The 25,858-nt window shown below is 40.9% G+C and overlaps 1 protein-coding gene across 1 annotated transcript in view; it reads left to right on the top strand.

Moving 5' to 3' along the window:
• The window catches only part of steep1 (STING1 ER exit protein 1), a 53,521-nt gene extending 27,951 nt beyond the window's left edge, over positions 1–25,570 (top strand). Inside the window, exons 5-7 of the mRNA XM_043705059.2 lie at positions 21,122–21,211; positions 24,091–24,183; positions 25,139–25,570. Of these exons, the coding sequence (XP_043560994.1) occupies positions 21,122–21,211; positions 24,091–24,183; positions 25,139–25,201 (246 nt within the window). The 3' untranslated portion in view covers positions 25,202–25,570. The remainder of the gene's footprint in view (positions 1–21,121; positions 21,212–24,090; positions 24,184–25,138) is intronic.
• The last annotated feature ends 288 nt before the right edge of the window (positions 25,571–25,858 follow it).

Raw genomic sequence — 25,858 nt, forward strand, 5'->3', positions numbered from 1 at the left:
CAGACAGTCGCCCGAGGCTGGATTCAAACCTGGGACGCTGGTGCTGTGAGGCAGCAGTGCTAACCACTGAGCCACCGTGCCGCCCTAAAGTGACTAACCCAGTAAAATAAGTGGATGTATATTATCCATTATTAATCTTGAGACCCTGGTAATGTCCTGAGGAGCCAGGGTCAAAACCCGCCATGGCAGATGGTGGAATTAGAATCCAATGCAAATCTGGAATTGGGAGTTTAATAACAACAATGAAACCAATTCTAAATGTTAGAAAAACTCATCTGGTTCACTGATGTTCTTCAGGGAAGATAATTACCATTCTGAACTGAACAGAATTGAATTAGGTTTATTGTCACGTGTACTCACATGAGTACATGAAAAGTTTCCAAGTGGCCACTTATGGCACCATCTTACATACGGAACCTCAGGTACAAAGCAGAAAAATAAGGAAAAGAAGAGTTTAAAAAGTTAACTATTATAGTCCTCCTTGCTTAAAAAACGCAAAAACAAAGAAACACAGTTAACAGTTGAACACCACAGTCCATAAGTGCTTGCCCGTCCTGGTACGCCTTGCAAGGGCTCAACCTCCCCAGCTTTGGGCTCGGGCTCGACCTTGACCTTGCCCCTGCCGCCACCAGCTGCCTCCGACTGTCTGCTCCTGCTTTCCCTGCTGCCGCCAGGATTTGCTTGCTCCCGCATTCCCGCTGGATTCCCACGCTGGTACCATTCTGGACCCCGAAGAAGCCATGATGCTGCTGAATGCCAGGGTTCTGTGTGGGTGCATCAGCAACCTTACGGCTGACTGCCAAAACACCCAGCTGCTGCTGTCACCACTGCTGTCTCCATGACTGAGCTTCCAATTCCCCCCTCTTTTCTCTTCCCCCCCCCCCCCACCCACCAAAGGTAAGTAAATAAAAGAGAAACTTCTTTAAAAATTAAGAGGAGCAATTGGAGGAGACAAGCTCTGGCTCAGGAGCCTGCCTCCGCCACCATCTTTGGTCACCTGGTCTGGCCTACATGTGATTCCAGATCCACAGCAGTGTAGTTGACTCTAAATTGCCTTTTGGGCACTTAGGGATGGGCAGTAAGTGCCGGCTGAGCCAGTGACACACATACATCCCACATCCTGTGAATCAATTTAAAAAATGGAAATTGACTTTTTGATTCTAAATAACATTTTTGTGAAATGTGAGAGTCACTAGAAAGACCAAGGTTTGTTGCCCACCCCTCATGTCCCCCCTTAACGTGGTGTGGAGCTTCCTTCTTGCACTGCTGCAGTTCAATCGTTCTCAAAACTCACTGAGGCTCTGTGGAGGTTTTCCAGGTGGTCTTTAAAATAAGTGTTTGAGAGGCAATCAGAGACATCAAGTAAAAATCAGTTGGCTATCATGTCATTCATTAGCAACAAGTATGTAAACTTCTGCATTTTTGTCTGAAACATCCTGTTCAGAGATGCCATGACCCACCTCTGGAGAAGGTGGGACTTGAACCCAAACCTCTTGGCTCAGTATTAAATACAGTACTACTGCACCAGAAGAGCCCTGCAACGCTTTGCATTACCGTTGATGATTGTGAGCAACCAGTGATTACCCATGACTGTTCTAATCACCTGATTTCCAACCATCACTGCCATGATACAGGAATGTTTCAAAAGCTCACAAATGTGCTGCTGTAACTGATCCACATTAAGCACAGCTGCCACTGAACCACTGAAAGGTTTGAGATGTATTTCTTGTTTATCTTTTATAAACACTTTTCTTTGAGTATGCGCAGCGGCTGGAAAAAGTGCACAGTGATTTGGCCACAGCAGCCAAAGCAATAGGAAAATATCTTTTTCCAAATAACAAGCAGCCAAAGAAACTGACCTGCATATTTCCTTAGAATAGTCTGACGTAATTTTACGTTCTGTGTATTTAAATAGAAGTGTTATAATGAAGTATTATGATTTTAGATTGGGGCCTGTAACTATTAGTCCATTTAAACAGAGATTCTTCAACCAAAACAGTTTGAGTGCTAAGTTCTTAAGTTCAGCAATTCCTCTAGCTGGGAGCTTATCTCAATATTGTGAAGGAGGAGTAATTATCTGTACTACTTCCCCGTCCCTTACTGAACTCCACAGTTTTGATGTTGGCCTCCATGGTTATGTTGAACCATTGATGGAATTCTCGTGGATCTTTCGGTCTCATTTTTGATATAATGAAAACATACCCTTTTTTACAATACAATAGCTAATTTTTTTCATTGTAAAGTATTCTTGCACTTGTTTGTTTCCTTTCTTAATCAAATGGTAATGCGGCACACTATAACTACAACCTGCAGATCCCGACGCATCTTGTCCATCGGAGTCCATTATCCAGCTTCGTGGAGGTTATTACGGTGAAACCTGATTTTATTGTAAGATTAGATTAGATTACTTACAGTGTGGAAACAGGCCCTTCAGCCCAACAAGTCCACACCGCCCCGCTGAAGCGCAACCCACCCATACTCCTACGTTTACCCCTTTCCTAACACTATGAGCAATTTAGCATGGCCAATTCACCTGACCTGCACATCTTTGGACTGTGGGAGGAAACCGGAGCATCCGGAGGAAACCCACGCAGACACGGGGAGAATGTGCAAACTCCACACAGTCAGTCGCCAGAGGCGGGAATTGAACCCGGGTCTCTGGCGCTGTGAGGCAGCAGTGCTAACCACTGTGCCACCGTGCCGCCCAAAACCTGGTGTTTTTTTTTCATCTTTTCGAGCCGGAGATTCTAGATAGCTGTCCTTTGTTTTTGTCTTTCCTCTTTACCCAAAAGCTTTGAAAGCAACCATAGCATGGCCATCACCATGTGATGGCTGAGTTTACCTCACGGAGCAGATATTGAACTTGTGAACATGGTGGTGTCAATGCCATGTAACGCGTGTCCCTGTTGAGAGTTTGGAAGAACTCTTAGGATCAACAGAAGGTCAAGCATTTGAGAACAGCAATTACTTGCATTTGCGTAATGCCTTTACCAACCTCAGATGCTTCAGAGGCATAAATGGACATTGGGCTGAATTTTCCCATTTTCAGTTTTTGTTTTCTCAAGTGAGATTCATAGTGCCTAGTCTGCAGTGGCTCATAGAGATTTTTCTCTCTAAGTATTTTGATTTTCTCCTCTATAATGTAACTGGACTCTTTGGTGCATTTTGTCAGAAGTGGGGACTACAGATGCTGGAGATTAGAATCAGTAGCTGAAAATGTGTTGCTGGAAAAGCGCAGCAGGTCAGGCAGCATCTAAGGAGCAGGAAGAAGGGCTCATGCCCGAAACGTCGATTCTCCTGCTCCTTGGATGCTGCCTGACCTGCGCTTTTCCAGCAACACATTTTCAGCTCTGATCTCCAGCATCTGCAGTCCTCACTTTCTCCTCCGATTAGAATCAGTATTAGACTGACATTCCTGATGAAGGGTTTTTGCCTGAAAAGTCTATTTTCATGCTCCTCGGATGCTGTCTGACCTGCTGTGCTTTTCCAGCACCACTCTAATCTTAACTTTTGGTGCACTTTGCCCATCCATTTGTTCAAGAGTCGAGGTGGATATGCTTGCCATTGCTCGAACCATCCACCACTCATACCTCTGATGCCATATTTAAAGTCAGTAGTAACAAATCACCAGGTAATAGTCCAGCAGGTTTATTTGAAATCACAAACTTTCAGAGCACTGCTCCTTCATCAGGTCAAGTCACTTCTCCTAATGAAGAAGCAGCTCTCCCGTAAGCTTGTGACTTCAAATAAACCTGTTGGACTATAACCTGGTGTTGTGTGACTTCTGACCTTGTCCAACACTGGCGTCTCCACATCATGGCCATATTTAAAGCCCAGCTGCACACTCCACAAGGTGCTGCAACAAAGGAACTGTCCTTCACACGATCATCATTGAAGGTATGGCCCAGAAAGCAAAGCCCACTCCTCATTTCACAGATGGGGATGTGGAGGTGTTAGTGGATGGAATTATGGAGAGAAGGGCATTCGTTTTTCCTGATTACCACCGAAGGAGGCCATGCCAACAAAACTGGCCAGCATGGACCCAGTTGGCAACCTGGGTCAGTGTTATGCCCTGGGTTAAAAGAAATGTCCAGCAGTGCAGGAAAAAGGTTCATATAGGAGATGGGATGTCATGTTGCAGCTGTACAGGACATTGCTTCGACTACTTTTAGTGTATGGCATTCAATTCTGATCTCCCCTCTATAGGAAAGATGCTATAACAAAGTTACAACTTGAAAGGATTCAGAAAAGATGTACAAGGGTATTGCCGGTGTTGGAGGGCTTGAGCGCGAGGGAGAGCCTGGGGCTTTCTTTCCCTGAAGTTTTGGAAACTGAGGGGTGACCTTATAAAGGTTTATAAACTATTGAAGGGCATGGATAGGGTGAATAGCTATGGTCTTTTTCCCAGCGGTGGAGAGTCCAAGACTAGAGGGCATTGAGTTAGGATGAGAGGAGAAAGATTTAAAAGGGACCTGACAGGCAACTTTTTTACACAGATGGAGTGCATGTGTGGAGTGAGCTGACCGAGGAAGTAATGGAGGTGGGTACAATTTAAAAGGCATCTGGATGAATACATGAATGGGCAGGTTTTAGAGGGATCTGGGCCAAATGCTCGCAAATTGGACTGGATTAACTTGGGATGTCTGGTTGGCACAGATGAGGTGGACCAAAGGGTATGTTTTCATGCTGAATAACTTTATGACTCTAAGTGCCATCACCTTGTGTCTGCTATTTAATACTGACTTTCACTCAAACTCTGCCATCGTACACTTACATTCTTAAGGCTCATGGACTACAACTCTCATGAGAATGCACCTCATCCTCCCAAATTACTGACCTTTCCTACCTCTGGCATTTCCTACTCACTCACTGAAAGCCGGTAACTACCTGTTCTGCTCCTGCATCACCATTAACTGTTGTTCCATCCATTTACAGCACACTCAGTCCCTCCCTTTGTGTCATCAAAGGCCATATTTTCTCAATCTGTCTGTTTTCACCTCCACATCACTACACGTGTATTAATGTCTCTACAGTGCCTTGACAGACATTATTGCTATCCCCCGTCTGCAGGACTGACCTTAGCACACTCTTTGGATTTCAATTTAACAAATCACTTGGACCCAAGTGCCTGACTAATCCCTGGGCTGGCATCAGATGAGCATCATGGACTGACTGTGGACGTATCTCCTGACCAACTGTAGTCCCACTGAGGTCCATTAATGACAGCTGCCGTTTGCTTTTGAGATATGGCCTTTTGATTGAACCATATTTGGTGTGTTGGCTGATGTTGCATACTGCAGATTTGACAGTGCTTTGCAGTGACTGCTTCATATCCTTGAATGTGCAATGCTTCCCAGTATGACAAACGGCCTACTACATCTTCTGCAGCAAAAAAAACAATACATGCCACAGGTGTTGACAGTCTCCAAGTAAGTGCAAATTGAGTGAGCACTGACAGCCATAAGGTGCATCCTGTATAGATGCATTTGTGTCTCTGCAAGCAGTGATCTGACAGGAGCATACTGGTGTTGGGTGTCTCTGAGGCTCTGAAGTAAACTGTTGAAAGACTGTTCACCCAAGAGCAAGTATGATGTGGTGGTGAACTGGTGGTTGCCCATTGCCCAACGTGTGTGGATAAAGTGTCATGGAGGATAGTGGCCACGGAATCTAAGGTCATTGGGTAAAGATAATTGATGGTTATGATAAGCACATAGTGAGCTGCAGTTGTCAGTGCCTCTCAGACTCACTGTTGGGAAGTTGCACCATATAGTTACCAAGGACAGAAGAATAGAATTAGAAGTATAAATAAGACAAGGTGGACTTGTAACCAGATATAAGTGTGAGGAAGTAAAGTAGTCACTGTCCAATAGTGAGATTGTGAAATCACGATTTAAAACTTTCGTGGCAAACCAGACTTTTCAGTGCCATTTGATTCAAAATGCTGCTTAGTGCTCACACACAGCCTTTTCTCTGCACATCAATTAATTTAAATAATCATCTGATGCCCTATTGAATGCCTCAAGTGAACTGCCTTAGCCGCACTTCATGTATTTCAATTGATTTTCTGGAAAACCATTTATCTTACCTTGCATTTGTTTCTTTTGCTTTAAAATTGTGCCGTCTGGGTTTTGATCCTTTTACGAGCAGGGACAGTTTCGCCCTATCTGCTGTGTCCACACTACTCACGATTTTGAAAATTTCTATCAGATTCACTCTTAGCTTTCTTCTTTCCGAGGAAGACAGTCCTAATTTCTCTAATCTATCCTCATGGATTGAAGTGTCTCATTCCTGGAAATATTCCTGTAAACGCCTTTTGCCTTCTGTCCACTGCACGTTAATTTTCTCAGTGGTACCCAGAATTGTACACCGAATTCCAGCTGAGATGTAACTAGTGTCCTAAGTACTTCATAATTTCTCTGCTCTTGAACCCTGTCCTCCTACAAATGAAGCCTATTGAATGCTTTATTAATAGCTCTCACCATCAGTCCTGTCATCTTTAATGACTGAGTTATATATGCATTCTGTTGAACTACTTCTACATATTCTTTACAAAAGTACCCTTGCCTCTACATGTTCTTTGCACCAAAGTGCATGATCTCTTGCTTCTCTGTATTGAATTCCATCCACGATCAATCTGCCCATTTTAGTATGTCCTTTTGAAGTTCCCCAGTAGCCTTCTCACAGTTTACAATTCCCCCAAGTTTGTGATGTCTGCAAAGTTTGAAATTGTCCCCTGTGCATCGAGATCATTTATACATCTTGGGAAAAACGTTAGTCCTAATACTGACCATTGAGAGATGTGTACACTCCTTTTAGTGTTTGCAAATGAACTGAGACAATTGCTCAAAATAGCAAAAAGGATTTTTTGTGAAGTATTTTGAGGTATTTTATTCTTACCACTGCTCAACAATTATTAAAACTATCCCCTCAAAGAAAAGGAGTGAAAGAATTGCCCTATGTTTCATATTTCTACTCTTTCCTGGTTCTCTTTTTTTATTATATTTCCTAAATAAGCCATCTGTTGTTATCAGTGCACATATTCTTATCCTGATATATACCAAAGTATTTACTTAGTCTGTTGAGCTAGAGGATCCTGGTTACTGAGTTTATAGTTTTTAATCTTTCAGACCAAGGAAGGGGCAATCCGAGATGCACCTGTGGAAAGAGAAATAAACTTATGTTTTATGTCCAGTATAATTTCTTCAGAACTGAAGTTCAAGTTCAGATACTGCCAGCCTGCTAAATTTCTTCAGCACTTTCTGTTATAATTTGAATTTTCAGCATTCACAGTAGTCTTTCTTTGAGCAGACTAATCAGGGGCTTGTTGAACTGTATTTTTGAATTTTTGCTGCCCCAATCTAGTCTTTTTAAAATTTGTTTTCCCAGTTCCTTTCTAACCAGACTTCAGGTGAATGTGCAGAATGTGGAAGTACTTGTTCAAGAACTCCACACACCATCACCTTTTTGGCACAATGAGAATTGAGCAATACATGCTGGTTCCTATCAGCAGAGTGCTTACATCTTGTGGGGGGGAAGTAAGTTAATCCAGTTAGTCTAATTGCTCTTAAAGTCAAAACTTTTGGCAGTGCAGATTTTACAAAATGTTCCTTATGCTGTTTAGTAATAAAGTAAGTTTCAGATTTAGTAAACAGCAACCTAATACAACATGGTATATCATAGTATGTTTAATGTGTATTTCAGCTAACAATATGTTAGTTTTTATTTTTTAAAGGAGCAAGGAGACATTTATACATGAATCAGGTTTCGTCCTGTGCACTAGGAATGATGACAGTGTTAATGACCAAAGTGTGAAGGAAATTACTTTGAACAAGGGGAGCCTATAAAGAAAGCTTACAATTGGAACCTTCCCAAATCTTGGTCAACAAATGGGGACATGAGGGGAAAGACACGATGGAATGGCTGTTAGGGACATTGAGGTTTTCAATGTAGATTGGAAAAATGTAGATGGTCCAATGGAACATGTGGAAAAATATTGATCATTTCTCTTATTCGGTCAATCCCCTTTTCCAACAAATATTCCTGCTTTTCACTGAAGGTACTGATTTGGATACGATGCCACAAGTAACAATCACTGTTTAATTCAAAAACCTAGATTGTGAGTGACGGTAGTAATTGGCTGTGCAAAGCACAGCAACTGATCACAAACCTACTCTTAGTTAATATAGTGGATGTTTTCATCAGGGCATATTGGATACAGCAGAGAGTGAAGTATCTTGATAACTGATTTCCTGCAGATTACTTATACACAGGATATATATGTTGCATCTCACTGATGTTCTGATGGCATGACTCAACTGCAAACTCAGTAGTACAAATGCTAACAGAACTATTGAGACACCTAATGTTGGTTGATTTTACAACCTGAGAGACAACAGTATATTTGTGAGGCTTCAGTATTTTTGGGTTATTCCCAAGGAAGTTATTATGCTAGAATGTAAGCAGTATTGTGTTATGAAGAGTTGAGTTTGTAACAAAGTTGTGGTGGACTGCTTTCAAATGACCCCAGCCAAACATCTTTATGGGAAAATAATTAAAAGCACCTTGGCTGACCTATAAAGCTTAGAAATGTCTCTGGGACAAGCTGAACTTATTTCCAAGGGTGTTTTTGACTATTGCTAGGATTCTGCTAATGTTTGTTTTGATCCTAACATTCTTCACTGCTGATAATAACACCTTGTTTATAGCTCAAACAAGAACTAAATCAACACAAGTTATTTACACCCCTACCCCTCAAGTTCTCTGTTCACTATAACTAATGCAAAAGAGGTGCTTAAGTGACAATGCTTAGAGTTTGAAAACCTGGCAAAAATTAATTTTGATGCTTCCTTCTGTTCTGCTTTGATGTAGTTGAAAATAAAGTATTAAAGTCCCAAATGTTTGGAAAAAAAAGCTGCTGCCAACCTGGCTGTTTGCTTTTTGTTTCCTGTTTTGTTGTTCCGTTGTAATTCTGAATCCATTTTTGGGGAAGTTATATCCTTCATCAAAGTATTCAGTTGCTTAACATGACTTTGTAACCACTGTTCAAAATGTTGCACATAGATTTTGGTTGTTGTGAGCACAATTAAAATAATGATGTAGAGGAACCCCAGACATGAGAGAGCCTGCAGAATAGTAATTTGGTTACAATAAGAGTAGTGACTACCTTATCCCTTCTAGCAGCATTTTTGTCCAGCTGATGGGGAAGCGGTTCCAAACCATAAATCACCAGTAGAAGGTGCAAAATGCAAATTCTGTCAGCCCAACACTGTATGAAAATTGTAAGTTTCTTTTATCTGCATCAAGTTGATTGAGATTAACTTAGGTTCAGCATTTAACTTCTTATGGAACTTCAAAATGTGCATCTCAGAAAATCAAACACAGTAGTTCCCCCACACCCGCGGGAGATATGTTCCAAGACCTACCGTGGAAGCCTGAAACTGCGGATAAGAGCAAATCTATTCGTTTAAATGGGAAACATACCTTCCCAGCATCCCCCCCCCAGTCCTTTGGAAAATGTTTTTTTCCAAACATTTGGTTCTGGAATGTTTCCAGTAATATGTTCGGGTAACTGAAACCGCAGAAACCGGACCCGCATTTATGGTGGCCGGTCTGTAGTTGGTAGATGGCAAAGGAAACTGCAGTGGCAAAGCTACACATAACAGCCATCCTTCACTTGCTTCAGAGCAATGATAAAGCCCTTCTAGCTGATAAGTAAGCAAGTATTGGGCCCAGATGTTCACCATATCAGAGACTGTCTCTGCTGTGATGAAAATGATGGAAGATGTCCCAAATCCCCCAAACCAGGCATTTTCATTTTTCTGGTCAGGATTGGGATGGACCTTGGTTTATGCATGTGTGGTTCACACAGGTAACTGACCTTGTAAATGATCAGCTGTCTTCACTCACATTTCGTTTTGGAGCTCCTTCCCAGATATCTGAAATCTGAATTCAAGATTAGACTAGATTAGAGAAGGACTGTCCTCCGGGCTCTTCATTTGGATGGCCAGAGTACCCTTTGGAGAAGTGAAGTGCCCATGGAGCTATGGTTCCAGGACTACTTCAGAATGGGGGAATCATGTGTTATTTGGGAATGGGGATCATGGACCCGTTGGCATTTATGACAGTGGAGAAAATTTTGAATAAAAGGTGCATAAAATCTTCAGAGCTATCCAACTTGTTAAGTCATGCCAAAGTCAGTCTAGCCCTGTCAAGCCATTCAACCTTGAACCCTTCAAACAGTGTCAAAGCAATCGAGACCCGTCAAAATGTGTTTTTTCTCGATAAGAGTGCAGTCTGAAAAATAGAACTTTGAGTGATAAATTTTAGTTTTTCTCCTATGTGCTTGGATACATCTGGATACAAGATGAATTGGCAAAATAGGTGGAAAGAGGGAAAGTATGCTGGTGGAAATAGGCACAATGTTGACATAGGGAGTTTGAAGTGGTATGCAGAGTTGAGTGTTGAATACCATTTCGGGATTTGAAAATCTATGAGGATAGGTAGAAGGTATAATGTGGCATGGATGGGGAATGGGGGAGTGCACTTTATTCCTCATGCTGAAATAGAGTCATGGAATTGTACAGCACAGATTCGGTCTGTTTGGTCTAACTCGTCCATATCTTAAATTAATCTAGTCCCATTTATCAGCCAATATCCCTCTAAACCCTACCTATTCATGTACCCATCCGGATGCATTTTTAAATGTTGTAATTGTACCAGCCTCCATCATTTCCTTTAGCTGCTCATTCCATACATGCACCAGCCTCTGCTTGAAAATGTTGCCCCTCTGTCCCTTTCAAATTTTTCCCTCGTCACCTTAAACCTCTGCCCTCTAATTTTGGACTTTGATACTCTAGGAAAAAGACCTTGGCTATTGACTGCATCCAGGTTTCTCATGATTTTATAAACCTCTATAAGGTCAGCCCTCAACCTCTAACGCTCCAGGGAAAACAGCCCCAGTCTTTTCAGCCTCTCCCTATAATTTAAACCCACTAAACCTGGCAGTATCCTTGTAAATCTTTTCTGCATCCTTCCAAGTTTAACAACATTTTCCCTATAGCAGAATGACCAGAATTGAATGCAATATTCCTTTGGAAATAGTTTCACTGTTTTAGTTTGATATAAGGTGAACACCTAGCCTAGCAAATTACTATTGGCCCAACTTTGTTCTCACTTAAAGCCAATGATTGATTGCTAACAAAGATGAAATGTCTCTCAAAGCAACACTATTTTTGTTTCAAGATCCAACAGATAGTAAACTTGTGCTGCAGTTCTATGCATCAAAATATCGTCAAAATTGAGAGACACAACAGGTTAATATCAACCTGAAAGAGAAATAGAGGTTAATGCATCAGCAGGATCTTTCATTCTACACCTGAAATGACGAAAATTGCTTTGGTCTCTTGGGTGTTGATTGACGTGCAGCATTTTCTATTATTTGTTTTTGAATTCCAAAACTTTTACTTACATTTGGTAGATGTGGAGCCGAGGCAGGTAAATGGATTTGAAACACTGATTAGTCATGACCTAATTAAATAACGAAGCTAGCACAAAAGGCAAAGTGGCCCACTACTGTTTCTAAATGAAACATCAGATCCATTTTAGTGTCACCTCTTGTGAACCTGACGCTTTATTCAAAAAACCAATTCATCCATGTGAGCTTAGGTTCAGAAAAACTTGATGTGTTCATGGCAAATGCAAGCCATACTCAATGCATAGCAGAACACTAGAAAGCTCAGAGAACAGTGGAATCTTGGGGTGCTTGTCCACAAATCATTGAACGGTTAGTAGGGTAGTTAAGCAGTCACATGGAACCCATTTACCACACAGTGTTCTATAAGAAAAGGGAGGTGATGTTGGATGTTATGAAGATGTGTGTGTACTGTCCTTTAAGAGAGTTAAAAGCAACAGAACTACCTGACAGAACCAAGTGTTCTGAAAAGGAATATAATGTAACATTTGGTTAAATAACTCGTTTAGCTGGTTGCCTGGAAATGATAAAACAGATTCGAATTAGGCCAATTCAAATTATACCCTGAAAAATACGAAACTCCAATCCAGTTTGAATTTAATACATTGACAATCTTAAAAGCCAATGACACAATCCAATGCTTTGGGGTATAAGACCAGGGAAATTGAATAATTGAGAGGAGAGCTGCCAAGTCCTAGCATGTAAAAAGACTGTCTGAAAAAGAGCTCTCTCAAAGGTACCTTTATCGATCAGTAACCTGTGAAGTGGAAATCCCTAAGAAGAAGAAAAGAAGACTGGAATTCGGAGAAAATAAAAGCTGCCTGGTTTTGAGATAATAAGTTTTGTTTTGTAAATCGTAATCGGGAGTTTTATTGGACTAGTATTATAGATGTGAAGCTAACTGATAGATTAGAGTAAGGAATTATAAATAGTTGTTAATTATTCTCTGTTATACTTTAAGAAATAAAGTTAATTTTTACTTTAGCTAGTTCTTGGCCTATCAAATTTTCACAGATTACTGGACATTTTAAATCATTTTGGTGTTGCTGGTTTTAAATTATGCAGGAGAGTTTACTCCATGTCGTAATATGGAGCTGTACAGAACTTTGGTCAGCTCACAGCTGGAGGACTGTGTGCAGTTCTGGCGAGTGTACCAAATGAAGGAAGTGATTGAACTGAAATGGTGTGCAAAGGAGACTAACCAGATGTGGCCTGAGATAAAACCCTTCATCTATGAAGCAAGGCTTGATAAGCCTGGGTTGTTTTATTTGGAGCAGAGAGGTTGAAGGGTTCAGATGGAGGTTAAAAGATTGAGTGACATGAACAGCTTGATTAGATGGCATTTGTTATGCTTAGTTGAAGATCAGCAACAAGGGTCACACATTTTGATTGGATTTATTATTGTCACATATCCTGAGATACAGGGTAAAGTATTGTTTTACATGCTAACCAGACAAATCATATCTTGTATAACTACATTAGGGCAAAAGAACAGAATGCAGATTGCAACATTATAGTTACAGAGAAAGATCAACTCTAACATATGTGAGATCAATTCTTAAGTCTGATGACAGCAGGGGTGAAGCTTTGAGCGTGATTTAGAGGGGTTTTGAGCAAACCAAAACAGAGAATGCTGGAAAAGCGTAGCAGGTCTGGCAGCACATGTGGAGAGTAATCAGTTAACTTTTCAGGTCGAGTGACCCTTCCTCAGAGCGCAAAGGTCTTTTCACTCAGCGGATGCTTACGGGGGTAATTGAGAAGGATAGCCTCCCAACCTTGAAAAGTATTTGGATGACCACTTGAAGTACCACTACATTCAAGGCTATAGGTTGAATGCTGAAAAATGGAAGTGGTGTAGATTTAGCATAGTTTGGGCGATACACGCTCGATGGGGTAAAGGGCCTCTTCAGTAATGTCTGATTCTAAGATTCATGTACCCCAGCTCCAAATATAAGCAAATCTGCTCAATTGCTGTAAATGGGGATCAAGCTCATTCTTTTGAAAACCTGATGCTAAACCATGATTTTCATTCCTGCGTCGTGTGCACAGAGGTGGAAGCAATCCACGTCCAGAATCCTCACCTTTAAAAATGGCCAGCACCACTTCTTATTTTCATTCTGGTGTTCAGGTTGGTTTCAGTGTCAGGCTAGGAGACCCAGGAAGAACTGAAGGAGCAGCCAGTTCCCATTGTGGATTGGGTGGAAAGCCTGCCTCCTTGCTCAAACATCATATTCAAAGGTCAAAACAAAAGAATAAAATGTAAAGAAATCCTCCAGCCCTCATCCCCAAATGTAACCCCATTCCCCATTCATGCCACCAATTCTACCTATCCCCATAAATCTTCAAATTCCCAAATGCTACCCTATACTCCACTTCTCATATCCTCTCATGCTAGGTAAAAACAATGACTGCAGATGCTGGAAACCAGATTCTGGATTAGTGATGCTGGAAGAGCACAGCAGTTCAGGCAGCATCCAAGGAGCTTTGAAATCGACGTTTCGGGCAAAAGCCCTTCATCAGGAATAAAGGCAGAGAGCCTGAAGCGTGGAGAGATAAGCTAGAGGAAGATGGGGGTGGGGAGAAAGTAGTATAGAGTACAATAGGTGAGTGGGGGAGGGGATGAAGGTGATAGGTCAGGGAGGATGGTGGAGTGGATAGGTGGAAAAGGAGATAGGCAGATAGGACAAATCATGGGGACAGTGCTGAGCTGGAAGTTTGGAACTAGGGTGAGGTGGGGGAAGGGGAAATGAGGAAACTGTTGAAGTCCACATTGATGCCCTGGGGTTGAAGTGTTCCGAGGTGGAAGATGAGGCGTTCTTCCTCCAGGCGTCTGGTGGTGAGGGAGCGGCGGTGAAGGAGGCCCAGGACCTCCATGTCCTCGGCAGAGTGGGAGGGGGAGTTGAAATGTTGGGCCATGGGGCGGTGTGGTTGATTGGTGTGAGTGTCCCAGAGATGTTCCCTACAGCGCTCTGCTAGGAGGCGCCCAGTCTCCCCAATGTAGAGGAGACCGCATCGGGAGCAACGGATACAATAAATGATATTAGTGGATGTGCAGGTAAAACTTTGATGGATGTGGAAGGCTCCTTCAGGGCCTTGGATAGAGGTGAGGGAGGAGGTGTGGGCGCAGGTTTTACAGTTCCTGCAGTGGCAGGGGAAAGTGCCAGGATGGGAGGATGGGTTGTAGGGGGGCGTGGACCTGACCAGGTAGTCACGGAGGGAACGGTCTTTGCGGAAGGCGGAAAAGGGTGGGGAGGGAAATATATCCCTGGTGGTGGGGTCAACGTCCCTGGTGCTCACCTTCCACCCTACCAACCCTCGCATAAACCAAATCATCCGCCGACATTTTTGCCACCTCCAAAAAGACCCCACGTCCTGGGCCTCCTTCACCGCCGCTCCCTCACCACCAGACGCCTGGAGGAAGAACGCCTCATCTTCCGCCTCGGAACACTTCAACCCCAGGGCATCAATGTGGACTTCAACAGTTTCCTCATTTCCCCTTCCCCCTCCTCACCCCAGTACCAAACATCCAGCTCAGCACTGCCCCATGACTTGTTCTACCTGCCTATCTCCTTTCCACCTATCCACTCCACCCTCTCCTCCCTGACCTATCACCTTCATCCCCTCCCCCACTCACCTATTGTACTCTATGCTACTTTCTCCCCACCCCCTCCCTCCTCTAGCTTATCTCTCCACGCTTCAGGCTCTCTGCCTTTATTCCTGATGACGGGCTTTTGCCCAAAACGTCGATTTCACTGCTCCTTGGATGCTGCCTGAACTGCTGCGCTCTTCCAGCACCACTAATCCAGATATCCTCTCATGCTCCCTATTGCAACTTAATGCTTATTTCCATCCACTATCTTTTTTCCCCGTTTACCTACCATGTCCCTCAGCTAGCATCTAGATGAATCCAAGTACAGGAGAAAACCTCACTTCGATTTTGCAGATTGCATATACTCTTTGGAAATTAGAGTCTGTATATTAAAACAGAGCAATGTGATATACGGTGCAGAGTTGTTAGAAGACAAGAAATAGTAGCAGGAGTAAACATGGCCCACTGAGTTTGCTCTACCATTCAATATGATAACTGCTCATCTTGGGCTTCTTCTTACGTAGATAAAGTTGATGGAGCAGAATGAAAAAAGAATTTTTTAAATTAATAGTGTTGAACTTTTTAAAAAAAAACTTCATTCACATGATGTGGGATTGCAGGCTGGGTCAGAATTTATTGTCCACCCCTAATGAGAAGGTAATAGTGAATTGCTGCTTTGAACTGCTGCAGTCATTTTGTTGTAGGGACACCCACTGTTGTGCACTGGAGGTATTTCCAAGATTTTGGTCCATTGACAATGAAGAAGTGGCTATATATTTTCACGTCAGGATATTGAGTGGCTTGGAAGAAAACTTGCAAGTGGTGGTGTTCCTGTGTATCTGCTGCCTTTGTCCTTATTGATGATAGCACCTTCCAAACCTGTAAAGTCTATCTATCAAAGGAGGTTTGGTGAGTTACTGCATTGGATATTCAAGATGGTAGACACTGGTGCCACTGTGTTTTGGTGGTGAAGACTGAATTTTGAAAGCAATGGATGGTGCCAATCCATTTGAATGTTGTTGTCCAATTTGAGAACATGCTATCATACTCATGCCTTTATGCCTCGTAGATGGTGAATGTACATTAGGTTGTTAGGAGCTGAGTTATTTACTGTAGAATTCCGGCCTGTGACTTTCTCTTGCAGCCAAAACATTTATCCAATTGCTCCAAATTAGTATCTGGCTGATAGTAAATCCCCAGAACATTAACAATGAGGGATTCAGCAGTGGTATTGCCGTTGAACATTAAGAGATGATGGTTAGATTCTCTCTGTTGGAGGTGATCGTTAACCGGCACTTGTGTGATGTCAGTGTTATTTGCCACATCAGCCCAAACTTGGAGTTGTGTGAGAAGTCACAAATTATGCCAAACTGTGCAATCACCAGTGGATATCCCCAATTTTGACATTACGATGGACGAAACGTCGTGAATTAAACAACGGAGGATAATTGGCCTGTATCCTGAGGTACCTATGCAGTAGTATACTGAAATTGAATGACTCTCAACAACCACAATCATTTTACATTGTACTAAGTACAACCGACAGAAAGTATTCCCTTGATTCCCATTTACTTCACTTTAGACTCAGTTGATAGCTGACTTGATGTCAAAGGGAGTCACTCTTATTTCACCCCGTGTGTTCATCTGTTTTCTCTATGTTTGAACTAAGGCTAAGTTTACCCCAGTCCAACACTGGCACCTCCACATCATATTTGAACTAAGGCTGTAACGAGGTCAGGAGCTGAGTGACTGGCATTAACTAAACTGAGTGTCGGTGAGAGAGCCAAAATGGACCATCCTCTGGGCACTTCAGGCTAAAGATTATTGCAAATGCTTCAGCCTTTTTTTATGCATTGATGTGCAGGACATCCCTGTTGTTGTGTATGAGGCTATTTGTGAATCATTCTCCTCCTGTTAGTTGGGTTAGGGTTTATTTCTTTATTCACAACTGGATCTGTTCCATCGGTCATCAGATTAGTAGTCTCTGTCTCTTTCGGTGGTGCTGTGATGTAGCTTCAGACTGACGCCTCATTTTTAGCCCCACACGGTGCTGCTGCTGATGTGCCCTCTTTATTTCAGTATGTATGTATGTTAATGTATTTTTCTCTAGAAAACTTTTATTCCTGATTATTTGCAAATTATTTTACAATGACTCATGCTACTTTATGGTAGGGAGTTGACCCCGAACCAAAAAAGCTAAGTGGAAGTCATCCAGATTTTTGCCAGTAATTACTACAGTCTAGCTGCAAGCCATTGAAATATGTGATCACTAATCTGAAATACTCTTGCATAGTTTCAACTGAACTTTCTCATGTTTCAATTCATCTTTCTCATATAGAGAATAGTTTTCTGCACTAAGATAACTTATTGAACCATTTAACCTGATGATTGTACTCCATGCCCTTCATATACAATAGCGTTAATGCATGAGATTTGACAGTCATTGACTCTACTCAAGATTTACCAAATATTGATTTGTGGATGACTTTTGAAAGTTTCTTCAACTTTGCCATTTAAAGACTGAAATAATGTTTTTGTTCCAAACTGTTAATTGGTTTAAATACTGCTTTTTGTTTCAACATTTTTATTATGAAACTATTTTTCAGTAATCAAAATTGAAAAAATAAAAAAATTATGGATGCGATTTCACAATAAATATTTGTATTCTGATGTTTGAAAAGCTTGGGATAGACATGCCTCTGGGTCAGCTAGTTTATTCGAGTGAATAGATAACATGTACAGATCAGGAAGGACTCACGCTTGATTTCTTGTGGGGTTGAAATCATGCTGATCCTATATGTGGATGCTATATTTGCCTTAGTGTACCCCAACTTGGGTGATATTTGGGTTGATGCTTCAATTCTGACCCCCATTTTGGCAGAGTACATGAGGGCAGTACTATATTTGATGCAGTTTGTTTAATCAGTTTTCTCTACTTCCTGGAACTATTCAGTTGCAAGTTTGGTACCTTAATGACAGCTACTGCTCTTTAAAGTAGTTTATTATGCTTGTTACATTTCAAACAAAGTTGAGAGGTATGATTGGGGCTGTATAATACTAGTCTTGTTTAAAGTCCACAGAATCCAAGACAAACTCAACCCTGTTATTCATGGTAATGCTCCACTGTATAAAGTTACAGGTAGTTCTTCTATGACATGGTTGCATTCTTGTACAACTCTGCATTATAGAAAAATCGTGCTTTAGAAACAGCACTTAAAGTGTTGATGATGTTACCACACGACAGCCAGCAAAAGTTTTAAAAAGTTCACGTTTTAGAAACAGTGTCCCCAATTCGTTAATCATGTTACAACGAATTAGAGTTAACAAATCTCACGTTATAGCAGATTGACCTGCACTCTGTTGTGTGTACAAAAGATGTAAATTCAGTCAGCATGGCATATATAGAAAATAGCAAAATTGAACTGAAGGTAGGATAATAGGAACACTGAAGCAGCATGAAGAGAACTTGCATCTGTAACCGTCTGTGCACCCAGCCTCTAGTACTTCATTCCAACACATGAAATGGAAATTTGTTCCATTTCCACATGTTGATACATTCCAAACAGAAGTTTTGTAGTGAGTGAATTGAGCAGGTATAGGTAACAGTGGCACCTACAAAAAGGTCTTCCAATCTGAAACCTGGCATTTGACCATTTAAATGTAACACTAGAACACCCAAAGTAAGGAAAATCTTTTCCCAGTGAACCCAGGATGCAGCTGAAAGTTAAAATTGACGATCAGATTATTTTCGTAAACCAAAGCAAATTCTGCTCCTTCAGGGATATGGATTGTAGATTTCATTAGTATGGATCAGTAGGAATACTTCATCAATCTTAAATAAGCAATTACCTTTTTATGTTGCTGTATATGTTTCATAAAAGTGGTTCGATACTGACTTTCCAGAGCCTACCAATCCAGTTACAGCTCACCAGTTTTCTGCTACTGCTGATTTGAATTAAGTCAGTGAACCCATTTGTATTTACAACGATAGCTGTGGCAGGTTGTTGGTTGTTTGTTGTTTGTTGCACTTCTAAAGCCATAAAAGTGATTGCATGCTGTAATTGGAAGTCTGCACAGCAAGAGAGACAAGAAAAATAACTTTCTCATACATTTATTTTCCGTTTCATAGCCAAATTATGGGAAGAATAATGTCATGAGATTCATTTGCTGATATATTTATAACTCCTTAAAGATTCTTCTAACTTTCCATTTCCCCAAGGAATTTTAAATCGTTTTGCTGTACAAGTAGATGTCACTAGGGACTTAGAGATGGATGATTTAGAGATTATATTTTACTTGACCTTGTCCCACTGTAATCTCATTCTGCCTCACATTCTTTAATATATTTGTTCTCCTCTAATTCTGGTATTTTGGCCTTCCCTGATTTTGCTTGCTGCATCATTTGGACATGCGTTTAGTTGCTTACACACCAATACTGGAAAACCCTTCTCTCTCTCTATCTGTACCTCCCTTTAAGGCACGCTGTAAACTGTACCTCTTAAATCAAGCTTTTGATCATCTCATCTAATTCTCTAAATGTAGCTGAACATTATACACTCATGCCTCATTATCAGTTGATTTGCTACCCATGGATCCATGTACTTGCAAGGTCAACCCCAGACCCGATTTCTTTTTGTTTCCCATTGATTCTTCCAGTCTGTTTGTACGAACCTTTGCATTATCTCTTTGCAGATAGAAGATTTACACTGTATTTTTGTTAGCTGCGAGAGCTCCATGCCCCTATCTGCAGAATACAAAGATTTGTTGCATTTACTTTGTAAAGCTCCTGTGCACACATTGGAACATTTTGTCTTTGTGAATATGCTCTATGAATATAAGTTTTGTTGTGCAGTGATGTCAGTTAATTACTGTGTAATTGGAAAATTCTTCTGGATGGTCCAAGATTGTCACCAGATGGTTTATCAACAACAATCTTATTTTGGTTGATTCTGATATTCATCTCAATAGTTAATTAGCAGTTTTATCTTGCATCAAAATGAGGATTATAAATCAATTATTTTGGAGCACGGGTGATAGGGAAATTAGACCCAGTTCATGTAAGACCCAGGCAACAGACTTTTGGGTGATCTCAAAATTACAGAGGATGGAATATGCAGGACCAGCCGGAATACATTGGAATGGTGATGTATAGAACAGTGAAAAATGTCGCCTCTTTAAAATATTTCTAAACAAAAGCAAACTCTCTCTCTTCACCCCCATCCCTCTCTCTCCATTCCCCTCCCTTCCTCACTCCATCCCTTCTTCCTTCGTCCCTTCTCCCTTCCATCCTCTCCCTACCCTTCTCCCTTCCTTCCTCTCCCTCCCCTTCTCCCCTCACCCATATTGACATTGCAGCTTTGAAGTTTAAGCTGTAAGTCACCATGCCATAATTGCCTCTTTCTTTGATCTAATATAGTATTAATATTCTTTCTAGCAGCAAATTGCTGATATATTTCTTTATTTTAAAATCAATAACCTTGCTGCTCTATGTCTATAAATTGTATATCCAGTTAGGCAAATTAATTAAGTTGCACCATTCAGGGAAAAAGATTAATAATATGTGTGACGATGCCCCTACAGGCAGTGCATAAATATTATTTATGTTATAGTACATTGTTAAATATACAACACAATATGCATTATATTTCAACTATAAAGTCAAGCACCCTGACTTGTGCTCCAAAATTATGTAGCCTTGAGTAATGTACTGACCTAGGCTCGTAATCTTTTTGATCAAAGGTGTGCTGACAGTGGGAGACCATGACCAAAGAATTGCCTGCAAGTTATCAAGTCTGGGGCAGTGCATTTGTTCTGAATTGCTGTTGATTCACTGCTTATAAACAGCCTTGGTTGGAGGCTTGGTACAGAATACATAATACGTTAGGAAAAATGTAAAACAAAAAGCAGTTGTTCCATGAGAAATAAATAAATATGTCCGCAAAGATTCAAAATAAAAGGCTCTACATTATCTCTTCTGAATCATTTGCATATTGCTTTTTAATTTTGCAATATGAAGCAGTATGTGACTTAATAACTGACTGACTGGATTTTTGCTTCCACAGGTAATGATGACAAAGAGGACCAAAGACATGGGTAAATTCAGCTCTGTCACTGTGTCCACCATCGATGAAGAGGAAGAGGAGATCGAAGCAGTGAGTTTCTTCATAGATCAAAACTCTTCTTTTGACTGATAGACTGGAATGTTAACTTTTGTGTTCTTTGTTACTTAGAAATTAAATCTAATGGTGAAATAATATTCATCATTGACAAATATTAATGTACAACTATATAATCTGCAAAATATTTCATGCATTTTAATTCTACTGGTAAATATCATGTTTTTTTTCTGCTTTTATTTTCTATGTCTCCATTCAAATGCTGTCAATGATTTTTAAGTAAAACAAATGATTACTATAACTTTATGAAAAATAACATGAATTGGATCAGAAAGATGCAAATGGCACTCCATTCTCTAAGAAGTTGGGGAAAATCAATAAACTTTAGGCTTGTCAGTTTACTATTTATTCCAGGTGAATCCTAAGTCACCAATATTATCAGTAGGGTATCTTTACCCAGGTAAAATTAACTAATTGTAATTCATACTTTCTGTTGCCTTAATTACTGATCTTCAAAACTAGTTGTCTGAGATTTTACGCCTTGAAACATGCATTGTTTCACTCACAGAATGAATTGTATATGTCCCAAAGTTGTTGTATTCAAAATTTGTTTAGTTTCAGGCAGTGCCCCCGTCACATACCAGTGTAGCTGATGCTTAACTAACCCACATAAAAGCCTGAAAAAGAACACAGTTACGTCCTAATATTTTTGGCACCACTAAGGATGGTCAATAAATACCAGTCTTGCCAGTGTTCCACCACACACTCCAGGGATACATTGTGAGATAATCAAAAAATAAAGTTTTAGCAATCAGCAGATTTTAAATATTTTGTACAGATTGACCAAAGTAAACAGTCCAAGTTGTTAAGACAATTAATTTAATACCAAAATGTATTTGAGACAGTTTTCGAGAATATTATTTTTAGAACTCAACAAGAGGGTGCACTGCACTGAATGTAATGCTAGGCAACAAGCCAATATTAGTTAATAAGCTGATGAAAAGTGAGCTTCTTGTGAATAGTGGCCTCATGATTGATATTAAGTTTGTGAGGAAGAGCCAGAAAACAAGGTTTTAAATTTAAAACCAGTTTTGAACAAATGAGAATTGCACAGTAAGTTGAGCTGAACTGTTGACGGGTTTAATCTGTAGGTAAAATGAGAAATATTTAAAGAAGTAATTGATATTTTATTTATTTATTCATTTTATGGGATGTGGGCATTGCCAGTTGGCCAGCATTTATTGCCCAACCCACTCATTTGTACACATTAAGGACTTCACTACAGATGTGGAATCTTTAGCTTTTGTGAATTTTGATTAGAATTGCACTTCCTTGCACCCCGCTTCCTGGAAGGATTCCATTCCCTTCTCCCAGTTTCTCTCTGTCATGTCAGTTCCAATGATGCCACCTCTTTGGGTGTCTCTGACATGATCTTTTCCTCAGCCGAGGGCCCCCACACATCTTTCCCTCCATTATCAACATTCCACAAGGGCCATTTCCTCCTCGATACCATGGTGTGCCCTTCCATCAATCTCCCACGGCACCTTCCCATGCATTCGCAGAAGATGTAACTCCTGTCTATTGACCTCCTTCCTCCCCACTCGGCAAGGTCTCAAACACAGCTCCCAGGAGAAACAGTATTTTACTTTTATTTCTTATAATCTAATCTGCTGTATTTGTTGCTGACATTGCTCTAAACTAGCGAGACCAAATGTAGACTACTGGTAGACCACTGAGATTCTCCAGTGCTTTGTTTTATTTCAGAATTCCAGTATCTGCAGTGTTTTGCTTTATCGCTGTGTTAGAGGATGGATTTTTTAAAATTTAATCACTAACTCCTCGGATTGTTATGGTTCATATAAAGTGGAAGTAAGTCAGTGAACAGCTTCTTTCTGTCCTGTAACAATTCTGTGATTCTCTAAATCATAGAGTCATAGAGATGTACAGCATGGAAACAGACCCTTCGGTCCAACCCATCCATGCCAACCAGATATCCCAACTCAATCTAGTCCCACCTGCCAGCACCCGGCCCATATCCCTCCAAACCCTTCCTATTCATATACCCATCCAAATGCCTCTTAAGTGTTGCACTTCTACCAGCCTCCACCACATCCTCTGGCAGCTCATTCCGTACACGTACCACCCTCTGCATGAAAAAGTTGCCCCTTAGGTCTCTTTTATATCTTTCCTCTCTCACCCTAAACTTATGCCCTCTAGTTCTGGACTTCCTGACCCCAGGGAAAAGACTTTGCCTATTTATCCTATCCATGCCCCTCATAATTTTGTAACCCTCTATAAGGTCACCCCTCAGCCTCCGACGCTCCAGGGAAAACATCCCCAGCCTGTTCAGCCTCTCCCTGTAGCTCAGATCCTCCAACCCTGGCAACATCCTTGTAAATCTTTTCTGAACCCTTTCAAGTTTCACAACATCTTTCCGATAGGAAGGAGGCCAGAATTGCACGCAGTGGCCTAACCAATATCCTGTACAACTGCAACATGACCTCCCAACTCCTGTACTCAATAAAGGAAAGCATACCAAACACATCTTCACTATCCTCTTTACCTGCGACTCCACTTTCAGGGAGCTATGAACCTGCACTCCAAGGTCTCCTTGTTCAGCAACACTCCCTAGGACCTTACCATTAAGTGTATAAGTCCTGCTAAGATTTGCTTTCCCAAAATGTACACCTCGCATTTATCTGAATTAAACTCCATCTGCCACTTCTCAGCTCATTGGCCCATCTGGTCCAGATCCTGTTGTAATCTGAGGTAACTCTCTTTGCTGTCCACTAAAACAAAATCTTATTCTTTCATGGGCATTGTATTAGAAGCTTACAACAACCCAGATATGTATGAATGTCAGAATTAGAAATTGTTACGAAATGACACTAACCTGTGATTTGTGCATTTGACAGAGGGAGATTGCTGATTCCTATGCGCAGAATGCCAAAGTGATTGAGAAGCAGCTGGAAAGAAAGGGCATGAGCAAGAAGAGACTGCAGGAACTGGTAAACGTATTAGCAATTTTACCATCGCTCCTATCAAGATCCATTAGGCCAGATTCAGGATCTGCTTTTCATATAAATGGGACCAAAATAAAATCTCTGCATAAACTGAGAGACCTATGAAAACCTAAAATGCTTCTCTCGTGTAATGCCACTGAAAAAAGAAAGGGTTTATCCAAGATATTTTTAGTAGTGAAAGCCCGCTTGTGTAGCTTTTGCAATACTTAGTAATCCAGCTAGAATTTTGCTGCTGGGCCAGATGTCTGATTTGTCAGTAGTATTCCACAAACATGAATGCAACCTGTACTAACTCAAGCTTGACAGCCAGTGCATTCAAGCTTTCTTCCCTTTTTGCCATCGCTGCAATCAACAAATAGCAGAAGGTTTTTGGAACTGATGCTGAGTCCATACCCACTGCATACTTAGCTAATGTTTTTCCTGGACCTCATTCTGGAAAACAAAGCATATAATAGGTTAAATATTTGTTCTTATTGAGAAATAAATTCATCAAAAATAAACTGAACCCCCACCATTCCAACCTCCTCTGAAAATATAGCAACCATGGCTGTAAGTTATTGTAAATCTATAAAGTGTAGTGCTGGAAAAAGTACAGCAGGTCAGGCAACGCCTGAGGAGCGAGAGAGTTGACCTTTCAGGCGTAACCCATCTTCAGTCCTGATAAAGGCTTATGCCTAAAATGTCGGCTGTCTTGCTCCTCGGGTGCTGCCTGACCTGCTGTGCCTTTTCCAGTGTCACACTTTATCGACCCTGACCTTCCAGCATCTGCAGCCCTCACTATCTCGTAGTTATCGTAAATCCACAGTATTAATGTGATTGCAAAGAGAAAAAGTCTAGCTATTTAGTTGTCATGACGCTGTTAATCAATTTATAATTATTGGTTTCACCAAATAGTGGATTAAAGGCTCCTGTAAAGATCCGTCTTCTCCTTTCTTTGCAGGCGGAGTTGGAGGCGAAGAAAGCCAAGATGAAAGGTACCCTGATTGACAATCAGTTTAAGTGATCACCGTCATAGACTCCTGGTGGACTCTTCCCACAATCTCAATGACAAGTGGTCAACCAAACATCTTCAGAGATTCTGTTATTTAATGAAACAGCTTTAAATTAAAGAGGATCACTTGTACCATGTTTCATTTAATCTGTAGAGACGAAAGATGGGTAATGAAAAGGAAGAACTTATAGATGTTTGAATGTTGTTGATTCTCTATTAAGGCTGTGCTTTGTATAAAAAAAGGACTTTCATGCATTTTTTATTTGCATTTGTACAATTATCTAAGTGTGTACGTCATGTAATTGACATAATCTTAGATAAACAGTATACAAGTGTGTTTGAGTATCTGCTGTACTTTAATAAATTATTTTTTTCACTGTCTTGAGCAGCTGTACACTTCTGTCTCCTTAAAATCTTTTGCATCAGATGACCTGATGACCCGTTTTCAGGTCTCCTATTGCTTATGGACGGTTTGCTGTGTTACAACAAAATCAGTTATGGAGAGCAGTTCCCAGTCATCCTTTGAAATCCAAGCAAAGGTGGAATAAGCTCTGTTCTGCTCCACAGTTTACTTTATTATCCGTGTGTTGAACATTACATAGGAGTTTATTCTTGATTGGCATCTGATGATCTCTTGAAATGTGTGTGTGTATTATCACCATTTGTGAT

This window comes from Chiloscyllium plagiosum, unplaced genomic scaffold (assembly GCF_037043375.1).
Source record: "Chiloscyllium plagiosum isolate Xiang-an unplaced genomic scaffold, Cpla_swu_hap1 HiC_scaffold_11, whole genome shotgun sequence".
Classification (NCBI taxonomy): Eukaryota; Metazoa; Chordata; class Chondrichthyes; order Orectolobiformes; family Hemiscylliidae; genus Chiloscyllium; species Chiloscyllium plagiosum.